This window comes from Thermobia domestica, chromosome 9, assembly GCF_964235325.1.
Source record: "Thermobia domestica chromosome 9, izTheDome1.hap1.1, whole genome shotgun sequence".
Classification (NCBI taxonomy): domain Eukaryota; kingdom Metazoa; phylum Arthropoda; class Insecta; order Zygentoma; family Lepismatidae; genus Thermobia; species Thermobia domestica.
The window spans coordinates 140,409,468-140,421,873 of record NC_137462.1 but is presented as its reverse complement, the minus strand read 5'-3'; the positions used below and the strand labels follow the sequence as shown (position 1 = coordinate 140,421,873).

Sequence of the window (12,406 nt, the reverse complement as noted above, 5' to 3'; positions counted from 1 at the left end):
TCCCTGGTTCGGTTCCAGTTCGCGCCGTGTGGACTTTGTGGTGGACAAACATCGTGCTCGTGGTTTTTCTCGGGGTTCTTCCGTTTCCTCCCACTTTCTTCAACCTACCATTTCACTCATCTTTCATCATCACTGCCTCCTTCAGCCTAACCGGCATAAGCGTGGGACGTAAAACTTAAAGATTTCATTTTTTCTTACAGATTCACTAATTTACTTACTATACATTTAATTTTACACATACGAATTATTTTGTACATATTCTTCAACCGAGTAAAAGCATTGTTCTATCAAGTATCTTTTAAGTTTGGATCTAAAGCTATTTACAGAAACCTGATTTTTTACACATGATGGAAGTAGATTGTATAATAGAGTACCTTTGTGTGTAACTGATTTATTGTATACATTTGTTCTATGTCCATGCAAATAAATGTCATCTTTACTTCTTGTGTTGTACCTGTGAATGTTTTTAACAAAAAAAATTCACTACTATGTTTTTTCAAATACATTAACATTTCGAACAAATACATTGAGGGAAGAGTCATTTCAAGTTCCTTAAAAATATTTCTGCAAGAAGAGTTCCATTCTATTCCTGCAAGTACTCTTACCACTGTCTTTTGTACTCGGGGTAAGATAACAATACTTTTAGGTGCATTTCCCCAGAACATCAAGCCGTATGTTATTATAGAATGAAAATTTGAGCAATATATACACTTAGCTGTTTTTAAATTAATCATATCTCTTACGTATCTAATTGCATAACATAGTTTGCTTAATTCTTACATGTTCTATATGTGGTTCCCAGTTGAAATTATTAGATATTTTAACTCCAAGAAAGGTAGCAGTTCCTACGTATTTAACTGTCTTATTATTTATTCTTATTATTGGATTGGCTTGATTACTTTTACCATTGTGAAAATTTAAGTCATATGTTTTATTTCCATTAATAATTAGGCCATTTTTAGTCATCCAACTTAAAAGTTGGTTCATTGCCGTTTGTCAGTTTGAAGCTAATTCGCTTTCATCTTTCCTACTAACTATTATGTTTGTATCATCTGCATATAAAGTCACACATGAACTGTTAATACTTTCAGAAATATCATTTATATAAAGAAGAAAGAGAAGTGGCCCTAGAATTGATCCCTGTGATACTCCACGATTAATAATTTCTTCACTTGATACACATTTTTGAATTTTATTATTAACTATTCCTGTGATTTCTGTTACTAGCTTCCAATCTTTAAAGTATGATTCAAACCATTTATTTGCTAAGCCTCTAATACCAAAGCAACTAAGTTTTTCTAGCAATATATTATGATTTACTAAATCGAAGGCTTTTGTTAGATCTAAAAATATTCCTATAGATAATTCTTTCTCATCCAACAACTTTCTGCAGGTTTCTAGAAACTAAAAAATTGCTGCCTCTGTGGACTTACCTTTTAAGAAAGCATGTCGTATGTTGGATATAATAGAATATTTATTAATGAAATCCATTACCCAATTGAACATTATTTCTTTCAGAATTTTACCTATAACGGGTAGCAATGATATCGGTCTATAGTTTTCTATTTCATTGAGTATATCTTTTTTGTGTAATGGTTTAACTTCAGCAACTTTTAGTTTATCGGGAAAGGTTCCTGTGGCGATTGAAATATTTGAGAGATAACATAATGGTTTAACTAAATATTTGTAACAGCTTTTTATCAAATTGTTAGAGATTTCATCCGTCCCAGCCGGGTTCGAATTTTTCATTTGTTTGATTATGATAATTATTTCACTCTCTGTTACTGGTTTCAAGGATATAGATTTATCATATTTTTTAATTTTATGTTCCGTTCAGTTAGTTTTACAAGTTCCTTTGTTTTAAATAAGGGTTTGTCCTACATTTGTAACATTTTTATTACAAGACTCTGCTATGTCCTTTGGATTTGTCATGCTTATGCCGTCATAAATTATGCTACTTATATGGATACTATGCGTTTGCATGTTGAGCTCTTCTTTAATTATTTTCCACATTGCCTTTGTTTTATTGTGTGATTGAAGAATCTTTCTACTGTTATAATTTTGTTTCGCTATCTTCAACAATTTTTATAACTAGTTTTGTGTTGTCTGTAAATTAATTCATTCATCCTAGTAGGGTAACGCTTCCTAGTTTTATTTAGTTGTATATTTACCATGTTTGCTTTTAAGATTTAAGGTGTAATCCATTTTATTTTTCTTCTTTATTTTACTAAAATTAAGTTTTATTGAAAATGCTACTTCAAAACTATGCTTTACAGCATCATATATTCTCTCATATACGTCATTCACGTTGGTTATCATAAATATTATCCTACGTCATAAATATTGTCCCATTCATAAATATTATCCTACGTCTCCAAGCTAAGCAATTAAGCAAAATAACTAATATTATTTGAACTAAAACATCTTGTTATTATAGGCGTTTCATTGGGCTTCGCTATAGTTGCAGGTGTTTGTTTTAAAATGTTTACTTTTACAATTTGTGCTTCATGATCTGAAAACCCTGTATTTATAACTTCTGAATCATAGTTCATGACTAATGGATTTACCAAAATCTGTTCGTTAGATACTAATTTTTTGTTATTCTTTTAGGTAATTTAATTGTGGGATTTAAATTGTATGTTTGAAGTAAAGATACAAAGCCTTCATTCAGTTTTTCACATAGGAAATTTACATTCAAATTTACCTATAATAATTGGAATATATTTTTTAACATGAAAATACGCCAGTATTTTATCTATCTTATTGACAAATATTTCAATGTTATTGTCGGGCGTCCTATAAACACAAATAATACATATTGTTTCCAAAGGTATCTCTATTATACTACATTCAAACTGTTTTTCTTCATTAAGTTTTGCAAACACTACACTTTTTTACTTTCATTTCATTCTTAACAAAAATGCATGATCCACCTCTTGACAAATTAGTTCTGCAATATCTTGCTGCCCAGGTAAAGTTTGAAATTGCAATATAGTCAATCTCATGACCCCTATGCCAATGTTCTGTTATACATATAATATCAACATTTCTGTACGAATCATGTAACTGTACTGCTAATTGGAGTTGTTTATATGTGTTAAAACCTTGTGTATTTCTTTGGAGGATGATCTATATTTTCACATATTGACGTGTTTTGTTGATTTTTAGTATTCAAATTAAGTTTTAATTTGTTCGAATTCGTACCTTGATTCTGATATTTACCATCTATTTGTGCAATGTTACACATAAAAAATCACCATTACTGAGTTTAGAAGGAGGATATCTAACTCTGTTTGATTGTCGTGTTAGACATTGAATATAGCTATTATTTCCAGTGTGTTTCTTGTATGTATCAAACTTCTTTTTTTCAGTTAGTTCTATTACTGGACAATACATATTACTAACATTACTGCTAATTTGCCCTTGCACTAAAACGTCATTATTAGAGTCTTCAGCTTTGTGATCTACCCTATGATCTGTCTTCAGCAATAGACAAATCCTATCCACATAGTTGAGTCTTTCATCATAACGGTTTACAGACACCTATGTGTACTACATTGTCTACATTAGTTTCATCTATTTCATATGAAAGCGGAATTATATTGGAATTCATACTATCAGCTACATTTGCAGTTATAATTTCCTTTAACTTACTACACAAATACCCTTTCCCTGAACCATTCAAATGCAGCCTGTGTTTTGTATGATAACTTCTAGGAATAATCTGAATATCCAGTATTTTACATTATGGAAATGTTTACATAACTTAATTATCTTACTATTAGTATCTTTTACACAGAACAGATTGTTCAGATCGTGGAGAAAGGGTATTCTGACTACAATAACATTTGTATGTAATAACATCAGAAGGATTTCACGCAATGTTCTAGTTACATCTTCCGCTTGCCACATCATTAGCACCACCAATCACTACCATTGTATCCTTGTACGTCATTTCTATGCTACTTTTAATATAGGAGGCTGCTACCTCATTCAGCTTAGCATTTGGTTTCACAAACCCAGTTACATTGGTTAACTCTTCATTTAAACACGAAGCTACGCCACGACCATGACTGTCAGCTACAATAATAGTTTTACCAGGCATACAGGATTTTAACCTAAAGTTGTTCTTTTGAGTTCCCTTGTACCTACCTAAACTGTTCCTTTGCACCTTACACTGAGATTTGGTTAATGTCGTAGTATCCTACACTTTAAAGCCTGGGGCCGCGGTGGCTCAGTGGTAGAGCGTTCACCTCTGGTGCTTGGGGTCCCCAGCCCCCGCCAAGTGAACCTTGTGGTGGACAAGCACCGTGTGCGTGGGTTTTCTCGGGGTTCTCCCGTTTCCTCCCACTTTCTTCATTCCACCATTTCATTCATTACTCATCATCACCGTCTTCTTTAGCCTAACCGGCATAACCGTGGGACGTAAAACTCAAAAATTTCATTTCATTTTATTTTCACTCTAAAGCCTTGAAAGGTCTCTGGCTTTTCAAATTATGCCACAATTACAGGACTTCATAGTATAAAAGATTAATACTCAAAACACGTCACGATCACTTTAAACTGGCCCATTCGAACTGTTGAACGCTTTGAATGTCGTAACTATTTACGACTGCAACCACAACACTTTAGATTGTAACTTGTTGATAGAAACTACAATAGCTGTCTACAGCTGAAACACCATTTTCAGAACTTTCTACCCCCACTAATACCATCTGCTGTTCAACGGTGATATCACTACTTCAAGTGTACAATAAATAAACGAAGGATCCTATATTGGTAGTTTAACCATTAAATTACATGTTCTAAAACTCCGAAATTAGGACTGCAACATCAACTTTGCATTTATCGAGCATGAGTATAATAATTTGAACACGTCTGTAGTTTTTTATTTGTCGAAAAGGGTTGTAGTTGTCTTTGAAAGTACTAAAAAATTAAGTGACATTTAAACAATTCATAACTAATTTACAAGAGGCCAAGAATGTATACAAAATTACGATTTTTCTTATGGTTATTTAACTTACATATACGATAAATGTCACTATAATAATCAAGTGCTACTATAATTGAGTTCTTATATTATAATAAATATTATAAGAACTGTGGTTTCATAAAGACCAGATTTGGTATGTAGAGATCTTGCAGCAAACAAATATAAACTCTTGAGAATAGGATATTATTATTATTATTATTATTATTGAAGATTTGAGAATTCAAAACTGTATCTGACGGTGAGATCGCAGAAGTCAGCAAAAAATCACATAAGGCGTAGAGTAAAAAAGGACGATGGAATGGAGACCGTGATGTATGCAAGGTTTACAAAGTGGAATCCAAGTAAACGAAGTTGGAAACAATTTTATTAGACGAATAAAGTGTCTTTTAATACATCATTTTAGCAGTGAATTAAACGGCAGACGCAAAGTATCATATTTAACTATTATAATACTATATTTAAGAACATAAACCCCATGACGTAATGAGAATATTGAAAAGTAATTTCCGTATGACAAGTAGCTGCAGACAAATACACAACACACATTTACGCATTGCCATTACACGTTTTACTTAATTTTTACTTAATATTCACATAATACACCTAAACGTTCTGTCAACACCCACCACATCTCAGATGTTATATTTTAAACATAATAATTTTTCATGAGATGATTGCAACTAATTTATTTTAATGTAACTATTTTATGTAATTCTTTTTTGCATTGAAGGACATATCATTCAATACTAAATAATTGAACCAAACTGGAATCGAATTCATGAAATTACGATTACAAATCCAGTGCTTTACCACTGAGCTAACGTGAACACTTCTGCCCAACTCCTTCTGACGAAATACAAATGCATTTCGAAAACAATAACATTCAAAGCCGTTGTAAATGTTATTTTTCCTTTTTCTTTTTCATTCTTGGAAGATAGCATTCCTGGTTTTTAATGGACGTCTAGCACAAGTTAGTGACTTTTGTATAATAGTTCTTAATAGTGTACGTGTATAATAGTTCTTAATAGTGTATAGCACCCTCCTAAACTAAATCTGTGTATAGGAATGCAAGGCTACACCCCAAAAATAATTTGTCAGGTACAAAAAAGTCGATTTACGAAAAAGAAATACATACTTTTTTCCTTAGTTAATTAACTACCATTTTACCAGTAACGATTCTAAAATTTTAAGATTCAACTTATTTACTACAAGCATTGCTAATAACAAGGCAATCTAATTTAATACAAGTGAAACTATTATTATGTCAGTAGTTAACACATTTGCTTCCCATTCTACTACCTAGGTACAATGAATATTTTATGATAATATATCAATTTTGAACATTATGTAATGAATTGTATAAAGAAAACTACTGCTTAAACATTACACATGGTGAATAGATTAAACATTATGATAATATATTTTAATGAGTATTTAATACGATAATGCATGTGAAATATATAAAAGTTACTACAAAATTGTAGAGAAAAAGAAACCAGTACTCTATCATAAACATTTTATACTGATATAATTTTAACTAAAACTTATGTAAGCAAAATAGGCAACGTGTGTAAAAATCTGCATCCTTGTATAAATTATAGTGAAATATCTAAAGAATCAATATGCACTTTACATGTTGAACAATATTAAAAGAGCAAGCGAAAATCATAAGGATAAACAATCAATTCATCAGAACCAAATCTAATAATAACAAAGTTAATTTAACTACTTCAAGGATTTAGGTGATATGGACATGATCTGCACATGACGGAAAATAAACCTTTGAAGATTGAGAAAAGAATCAGTGTTTTCCAGATCATGATAGAATATAGTATGGATAAAACAACAAAAACAATGGATTCAGGAATAACATAAAGCTCGTGCATCGACGTGTAACAGCGAATGAAGAGACTAAATACTAAGATCAAGACATTGTACATTCGTGATTTATGAAGAAAACTTGTTGATTTGTCCCCTTTCCATTGGATATCTACAACATTTTCATTAGATATAATGGCAACCACTCCTACGTTACAAAAAGCTATAGATCTTGTTACAAGAGCAACAGAAGAGGACAAATCTAAAAATTATATTGATGCATTAAAATTATACGAACATGGTGTAGAGTATTTTTTACATGCAATAAAGCATGATAACTTGAGTGACAGGGCAAAAGAGAGTATCCGTAATAAATGCAAACAGTACTTAGAACGAGCTGAAAGATTGAAAGAACATTTGAAATCGAATCAGGAAAACTCATCGAAACAAGGAACACAATCAGGGCGTAGAATAAAGAAAACTGACAGTGATAGTGAGGACGATGATTCTGAAAAGAAGAAACTTCAATCAAAATTAGAGGAGGCAATTGTTATCGAGAAGCCAAATGTGAAATGGTCTGATGTTGCAGGGTTGGATGGAGCGAAAGAAGCACTGAAAGAAGCTGTAATCTTGCCTATCAAATTTCCTTACTTATTTACAGGCAAGCGAATTCCATGGAGAGGGATTTTATTATTTGGACCACCAGGCACTGGTAAATCATATCTAGCAAAAGCTGTTGCAACGGAAGCTAGTAATTCCATGTTTTTCTCAGTTTCGTCATCAGACCTTGTTTCAAAATGGCTTGGAGAATCCGAAAAATTAGTGAGAAGCTTATTTGAACTCGCAAGGCAACACACACCTAGTATTATATTTATTGATGAAGTAGATTCACTTTGCTCAAGACGCTCAGATAACGAATCTGAGTCAGCGAGAAGAATTAAAACAGAATTTTTAATTCAAATGCAAGGTGTAGGTAGTGATACATCTGGACTTCTAGTATTAGGTGCAACGAATATACCTTGGGTATTGGATGCGGCAATTCGCAGAAGGTTTGAAAAAAGGATTTATATTCCGTTACCTGATGAACATGCAAGACGTTATCTATTCAAAATTCACTTGGGAAATACTTTTCATGCCATTACAGAAGATGACCTCAAAGTTTTAGGACAGAAAACTGCTGGCTACTCTGGTGCTGATATAAGTATTGTTGTTAGAGATGCCTTGATGCAACCAATTCGAAAAGTTCAGACTGCTACGCATTTTAGAAAAGTCACCGGGCAATCTCGAAGAGATCCAAAGGAAGTGGACACTGAATTGTTAACACCTTGTTCCCCTGGATGCCCGGGAGCCATAGAAATGTCTTGGATGGAAGTGCCAGGAGATAAATTACTAGAACCTCCAGTAACAATGAGTGATATGTTACGATCTTTGGCGACATCAAAACCAACGGTAAATGAAGAAGACCTGAGAAGACTGCAGCAATTTAAGGAAGATTTCGGTCAAGAAGGTTGATATTTAAATAAGATCCAAAATTATCCGCAGTCTCGCAGTAACTGAAAACAGAAGATGATACCTTTTGGTAATGTGTCACATTAGGAACTTGATTGATAAGTTTGTTCTATAGCTTGAATAATATTCCATTCCGAAAAAAGTAATATATATAAAACGTGTATACTTCTTTCAAATGCGTAGTAGAATTCGACTTCGTATCCAGCTATATAATTATCAGGGTTTACTGTTACTGTTTACTTTTAAAACAAAAATTAAAACAGAACATTCTATGTTAATTAGTATAGAGTAAATATATATACCTAGTCTAGCCATAAATACTGTTACAAAGAAAATACTCAACATCAGCAATAACAGAAAAGGGAATTTAATATGCATATAGTATGTAAAGTATACATGGTCTGACAACACTTTGCACCGATCTTACTTACTTACTGTCGGCACTACAGCCCTTGAAGGATCTTGATCTCCCTAACCACTCTACTCCATTCTTCTCGATTATCTGCCTTTCTTCTCCAGCCTCTACTTCCTAATTCTTTATGTTCTCTTCTATATCGTCTATCCATCTTTTTCTAGGCCTGCCTCTTCTTTTTCGACCGTCTGGTTTCCCTACGAACACCTTCTTAGCAGTTCTACATTCCTGCATGCGCTGTATATGTCCTGCCCATCTTAGTCTATCTTGTTTGATTCCTGCAGTTATATTTGGTTGGTCGCATAGTTCTTGCAATTCTAAATTCGTTTTACTTCGACATGCGTTATTCTCTCCTATTGGTCCATATATTTTTCTCAGGATTTCTCTTTCCCATCTCACTAACCATACCTCCTTTCTCGTGGTCATTACCCAACTTTCCGAACCATACATAACTATTGGTTTTAGTATCGTATTGTACAGGCTCAATTTTGTTTTTCTGCTGACGTTTCTAGATTTGAATATATTCTGTAATGCATAATAGCATTTGTTTCCGTTTCTTATTCTTTCCTGTATCTCCTCTGCTGTTTTATTGTCTTGGGTGATTGTCGTGCCCAGGTACCTGAAACTTTCTTGTTCGTTCGCTTGTATGGTCATCCATATTTAAATCTCCTTCCTTATTGGTCCTTTTGGAACCTTCGAGTTTCATATATTTTGTTTTGTTTGCATTTATTTCTAGCCCTATTTCCATTGCTTTATTTTTCATTACTTTGGTAATTATCTTCTAGTGCGTGTCTGTTTCTTGCTAGGGTTACCATATCGCCTGCATATGCTAGAGTTTGAGCTGTTCTATTTGAAATGGTTCATCCTGGGTTAATATGTAGTTGTCGTATTACTTTTTCCAGCGCTATGAGATTACATCGCTTTGTCTTAATCCCCTCTTAACTTCAAATTCTTAAGTCAAGTCTTGTTCTATTCTTACTTTACACTTTGTAGATTTTAAGATCATTTTAGTTAGACTGTCTTGTTTCTTTGGGATTCCAAATTCTTCCATTATTTCGAATATCTTGAGTTGAGTTGATTTTTAGTTTAGCGTCCCTTTCAGCAGCGAGGCTATATGAGACGTGGACCTACTGATTAACGTGGAATCCGAACCATATGAGCTCCCGCCGGGAATCGAACCCAGGTCTCCCGCGCCAAATTTCGAATATCTTGTTTCTGTACAGACTGCCATATGCTGCCATATGCTTGTTTTAAATCTATATACATCTGGTACAGTGGCTTGTCGTACTCGTAGAATTTCTCTAGTATTTGATGTAAAGTGAATATTTGGTCCGTTGTTGATCGTTGGTTCCTGAGTCCTGTCTGACAATCACCTATTATGTATTCGCCCCAGTGTTCTGGTCTTGTTCCTAATATCTTGCTAAACACTTTATATGCCACATTTAATAACGTTATTCCTCTATAATTTCCGCAGTCTAACTTATCCCCTATCTTATGTATGGGGTGTATTATTTCCATATACCACCCATCAGGCATTTTCTTTTTTTCACACCTCCATTATTAATTGATGTAATGTTCTTGCCACGACTTCTCCGCCTCCCTTCAGGAGTTCTGCTTGTATTCCATCTTCTCCGGGCGCTTTGTTATTTTTTTAACTTTAGTAATTCCTTCTGTACCTCTTCCAGTGATGGGGGTATGGTTTCTTCTAAGTTTTCCTGAGGTGATTTCTCTTTACTTATTTTTCCCTTTTCTTTCAGTTCTTCCTCTTCTCCATTTAACAGTTCGCAGAAGTATTCCTTCCATCTCTCTAATGCCTTCTTTTTGTCTCCTATTAGGTTACCTAGCTTATCTTTGTAGAGCACTGCTCTTGACTGAAATCCTTTCTTTATTTCCCTTGTTCTTGCAAAGAAGTTTCTGATTTTCTTTTTCTCATTCATTTTCTCTAACTCTTCTATCCTTTTCTTCTCATATTCTCTCTTCTTTCTTCTACATATTTTGTTTGCTATTGTTCTTTTCTTCATGTATTCGTTAACTGATTATCTTGTCCGCTCTGTATCATTCTATTTCTGGTTTCGTTTCTTTCTTCTATCGCAGCTTCACATTCTTCATCAAACTATTCCGTTTTCTTCTCCCGTTTCTTCTTTCCTAAGATTTCTTCAACTACGTTGTTGATGCTGCACTTCAGCATGTTCTATTTTATATCTAAGCTATTTTATTTCCATTTTTCGCTTTCTATATCCAGCTTTTCCTCTAACTTTCTCTTGTATTTATTTAGCAATCCTCTATCTTTTATTCCTTCTATGTTGTGTCTTTCCTGTCTTTCTCCTTTTATGTTTTCATTGTATCTATTTTTGTCTATATGTAGCCCTAACTAGGAAGTCATCCGTATCCCCATCTGCTCCTCTACCTTTATTATGTCTGATGCATGTCGTTTATCTATTATGATGTGGTATATTTCGCTTTTTGTGTTTCCATCCGTAGAATCCCATGTTTCTTTATGTACATCTTTTCTAAGTTGCGAAGTGCCTTTTACGATCATCTTCTCACTGGCAAAGTCTATTAATCTCGGTCCATTATCATTGTTGTTATCATGTAGACTTTCCTCTCCTATCGTGCTTCCGTAAATCTTTTCTTTCTTTACTTGCGCATTTGGATCTCCTAGTATTGCTTTAATATAATGTCTTTGAACTTTGCTTGTTTCTTCTAATTTCGTATAGAATTCTTCTTTTTCGTCCGTACTTGCTTCTACTGTTGGTGCGTACACATTGAACATTGTCGTATTGAAAATTTTTCCTCTTATTCTTAGGATACACATTCTGTCGTTGATTGGTGATAATTTAATTACTTATGGTTGGAGCGACTTCCGTAACAAAAATCCTATGCCTTTGGTATTCGTGTTTCTTTTACTGTACATCAATATATGATTGCCGGTTCTAATTATTCCATTTCTTTGCCATCGTGCATCCTGTAATGCAGCAATGTTCACTTTGTATATATCCAGCTCTTCTCTTATTATTTTTAGTTTACCGGGTTTATTTAGGGTTCTAATGTTCCATGTGGCTAGTATTATATCCTTTTTCCTTCTCATTATCCTCTTAATCTTCTGTTCCGATTCCAAGTTTCCATTCCAATTCCGAGGCTGGTTAGCTTGAGTTGAGTTGATTTTGAGTTTAATGTCTCTTTCAGCAGCGACGGGACCTACTGATTAACGTGGAATCCAAACCACATGAGCTCCCGCCTGGAGTCGAACCCGGGTCTCCCACGCCAAAGGCGCGTATGCTAACCGCTTAGCCACGAAGGAGCTCGAGACTGGGTTAGGGTTTCCGCAACAATATTCTTTTTACGAGGCAAGGTTGTTAGCTCTACGCTCAACCCCCAACCTTGAAAACCATGATTTTCTGTCTGGGTTTTCTCTCAGCCTTATTTTCCGCGACTGCTTATTCGTCAGGTCATTCCTGCTTATTTCGCCTGAGGCCTTTCCACTATCTGGGTACGCCCGTTCGCATCCGGCATGCGTGGACCTTTTCGGGCCCGAGTTTGCACCAATTATGTTTCAAAATATCGCCGTTAGCAAGCACACAGGCTCGGAGTCTGGCGGGCGACTACTCTATGGCAAAACGCCCTGTCTCCAGGGGAATTGACGCCAATGCAGCCAGTAAAGAACACTTCAAACT

The 12,406-nt window shown here is 34.3% G+C and overlaps 1 protein-coding gene and 1 pseudogene across 1 annotated transcript; one reads left to right on the top strand and one right to left on the bottom strand.

Moving 5' to 3' along the window:
* Positions 1-6,705: 6,705 nt before the first annotated feature.
* LOC145695059 (vacuolar protein sorting-associated protein 4 pseudogene) lies at positions 6,706-9,204 on the top strand (annotated as a pseudogene).
* Positions 9,205-11,103: 1,899 nt separating this feature from the next.
* Positions 11,104-11,505, bottom strand: LOC145661046 (uncharacterized). The gene has a single exon (XM_081726484.1). The coding sequence runs from the start codon at positions 11,503-11,505 to the stop codon at positions 11,104-11,106; it is 402 nt and encodes a 133-aa protein (XP_081582610.1).
* Positions 11,506-12,406: the final 901 nt, after the last annotated feature.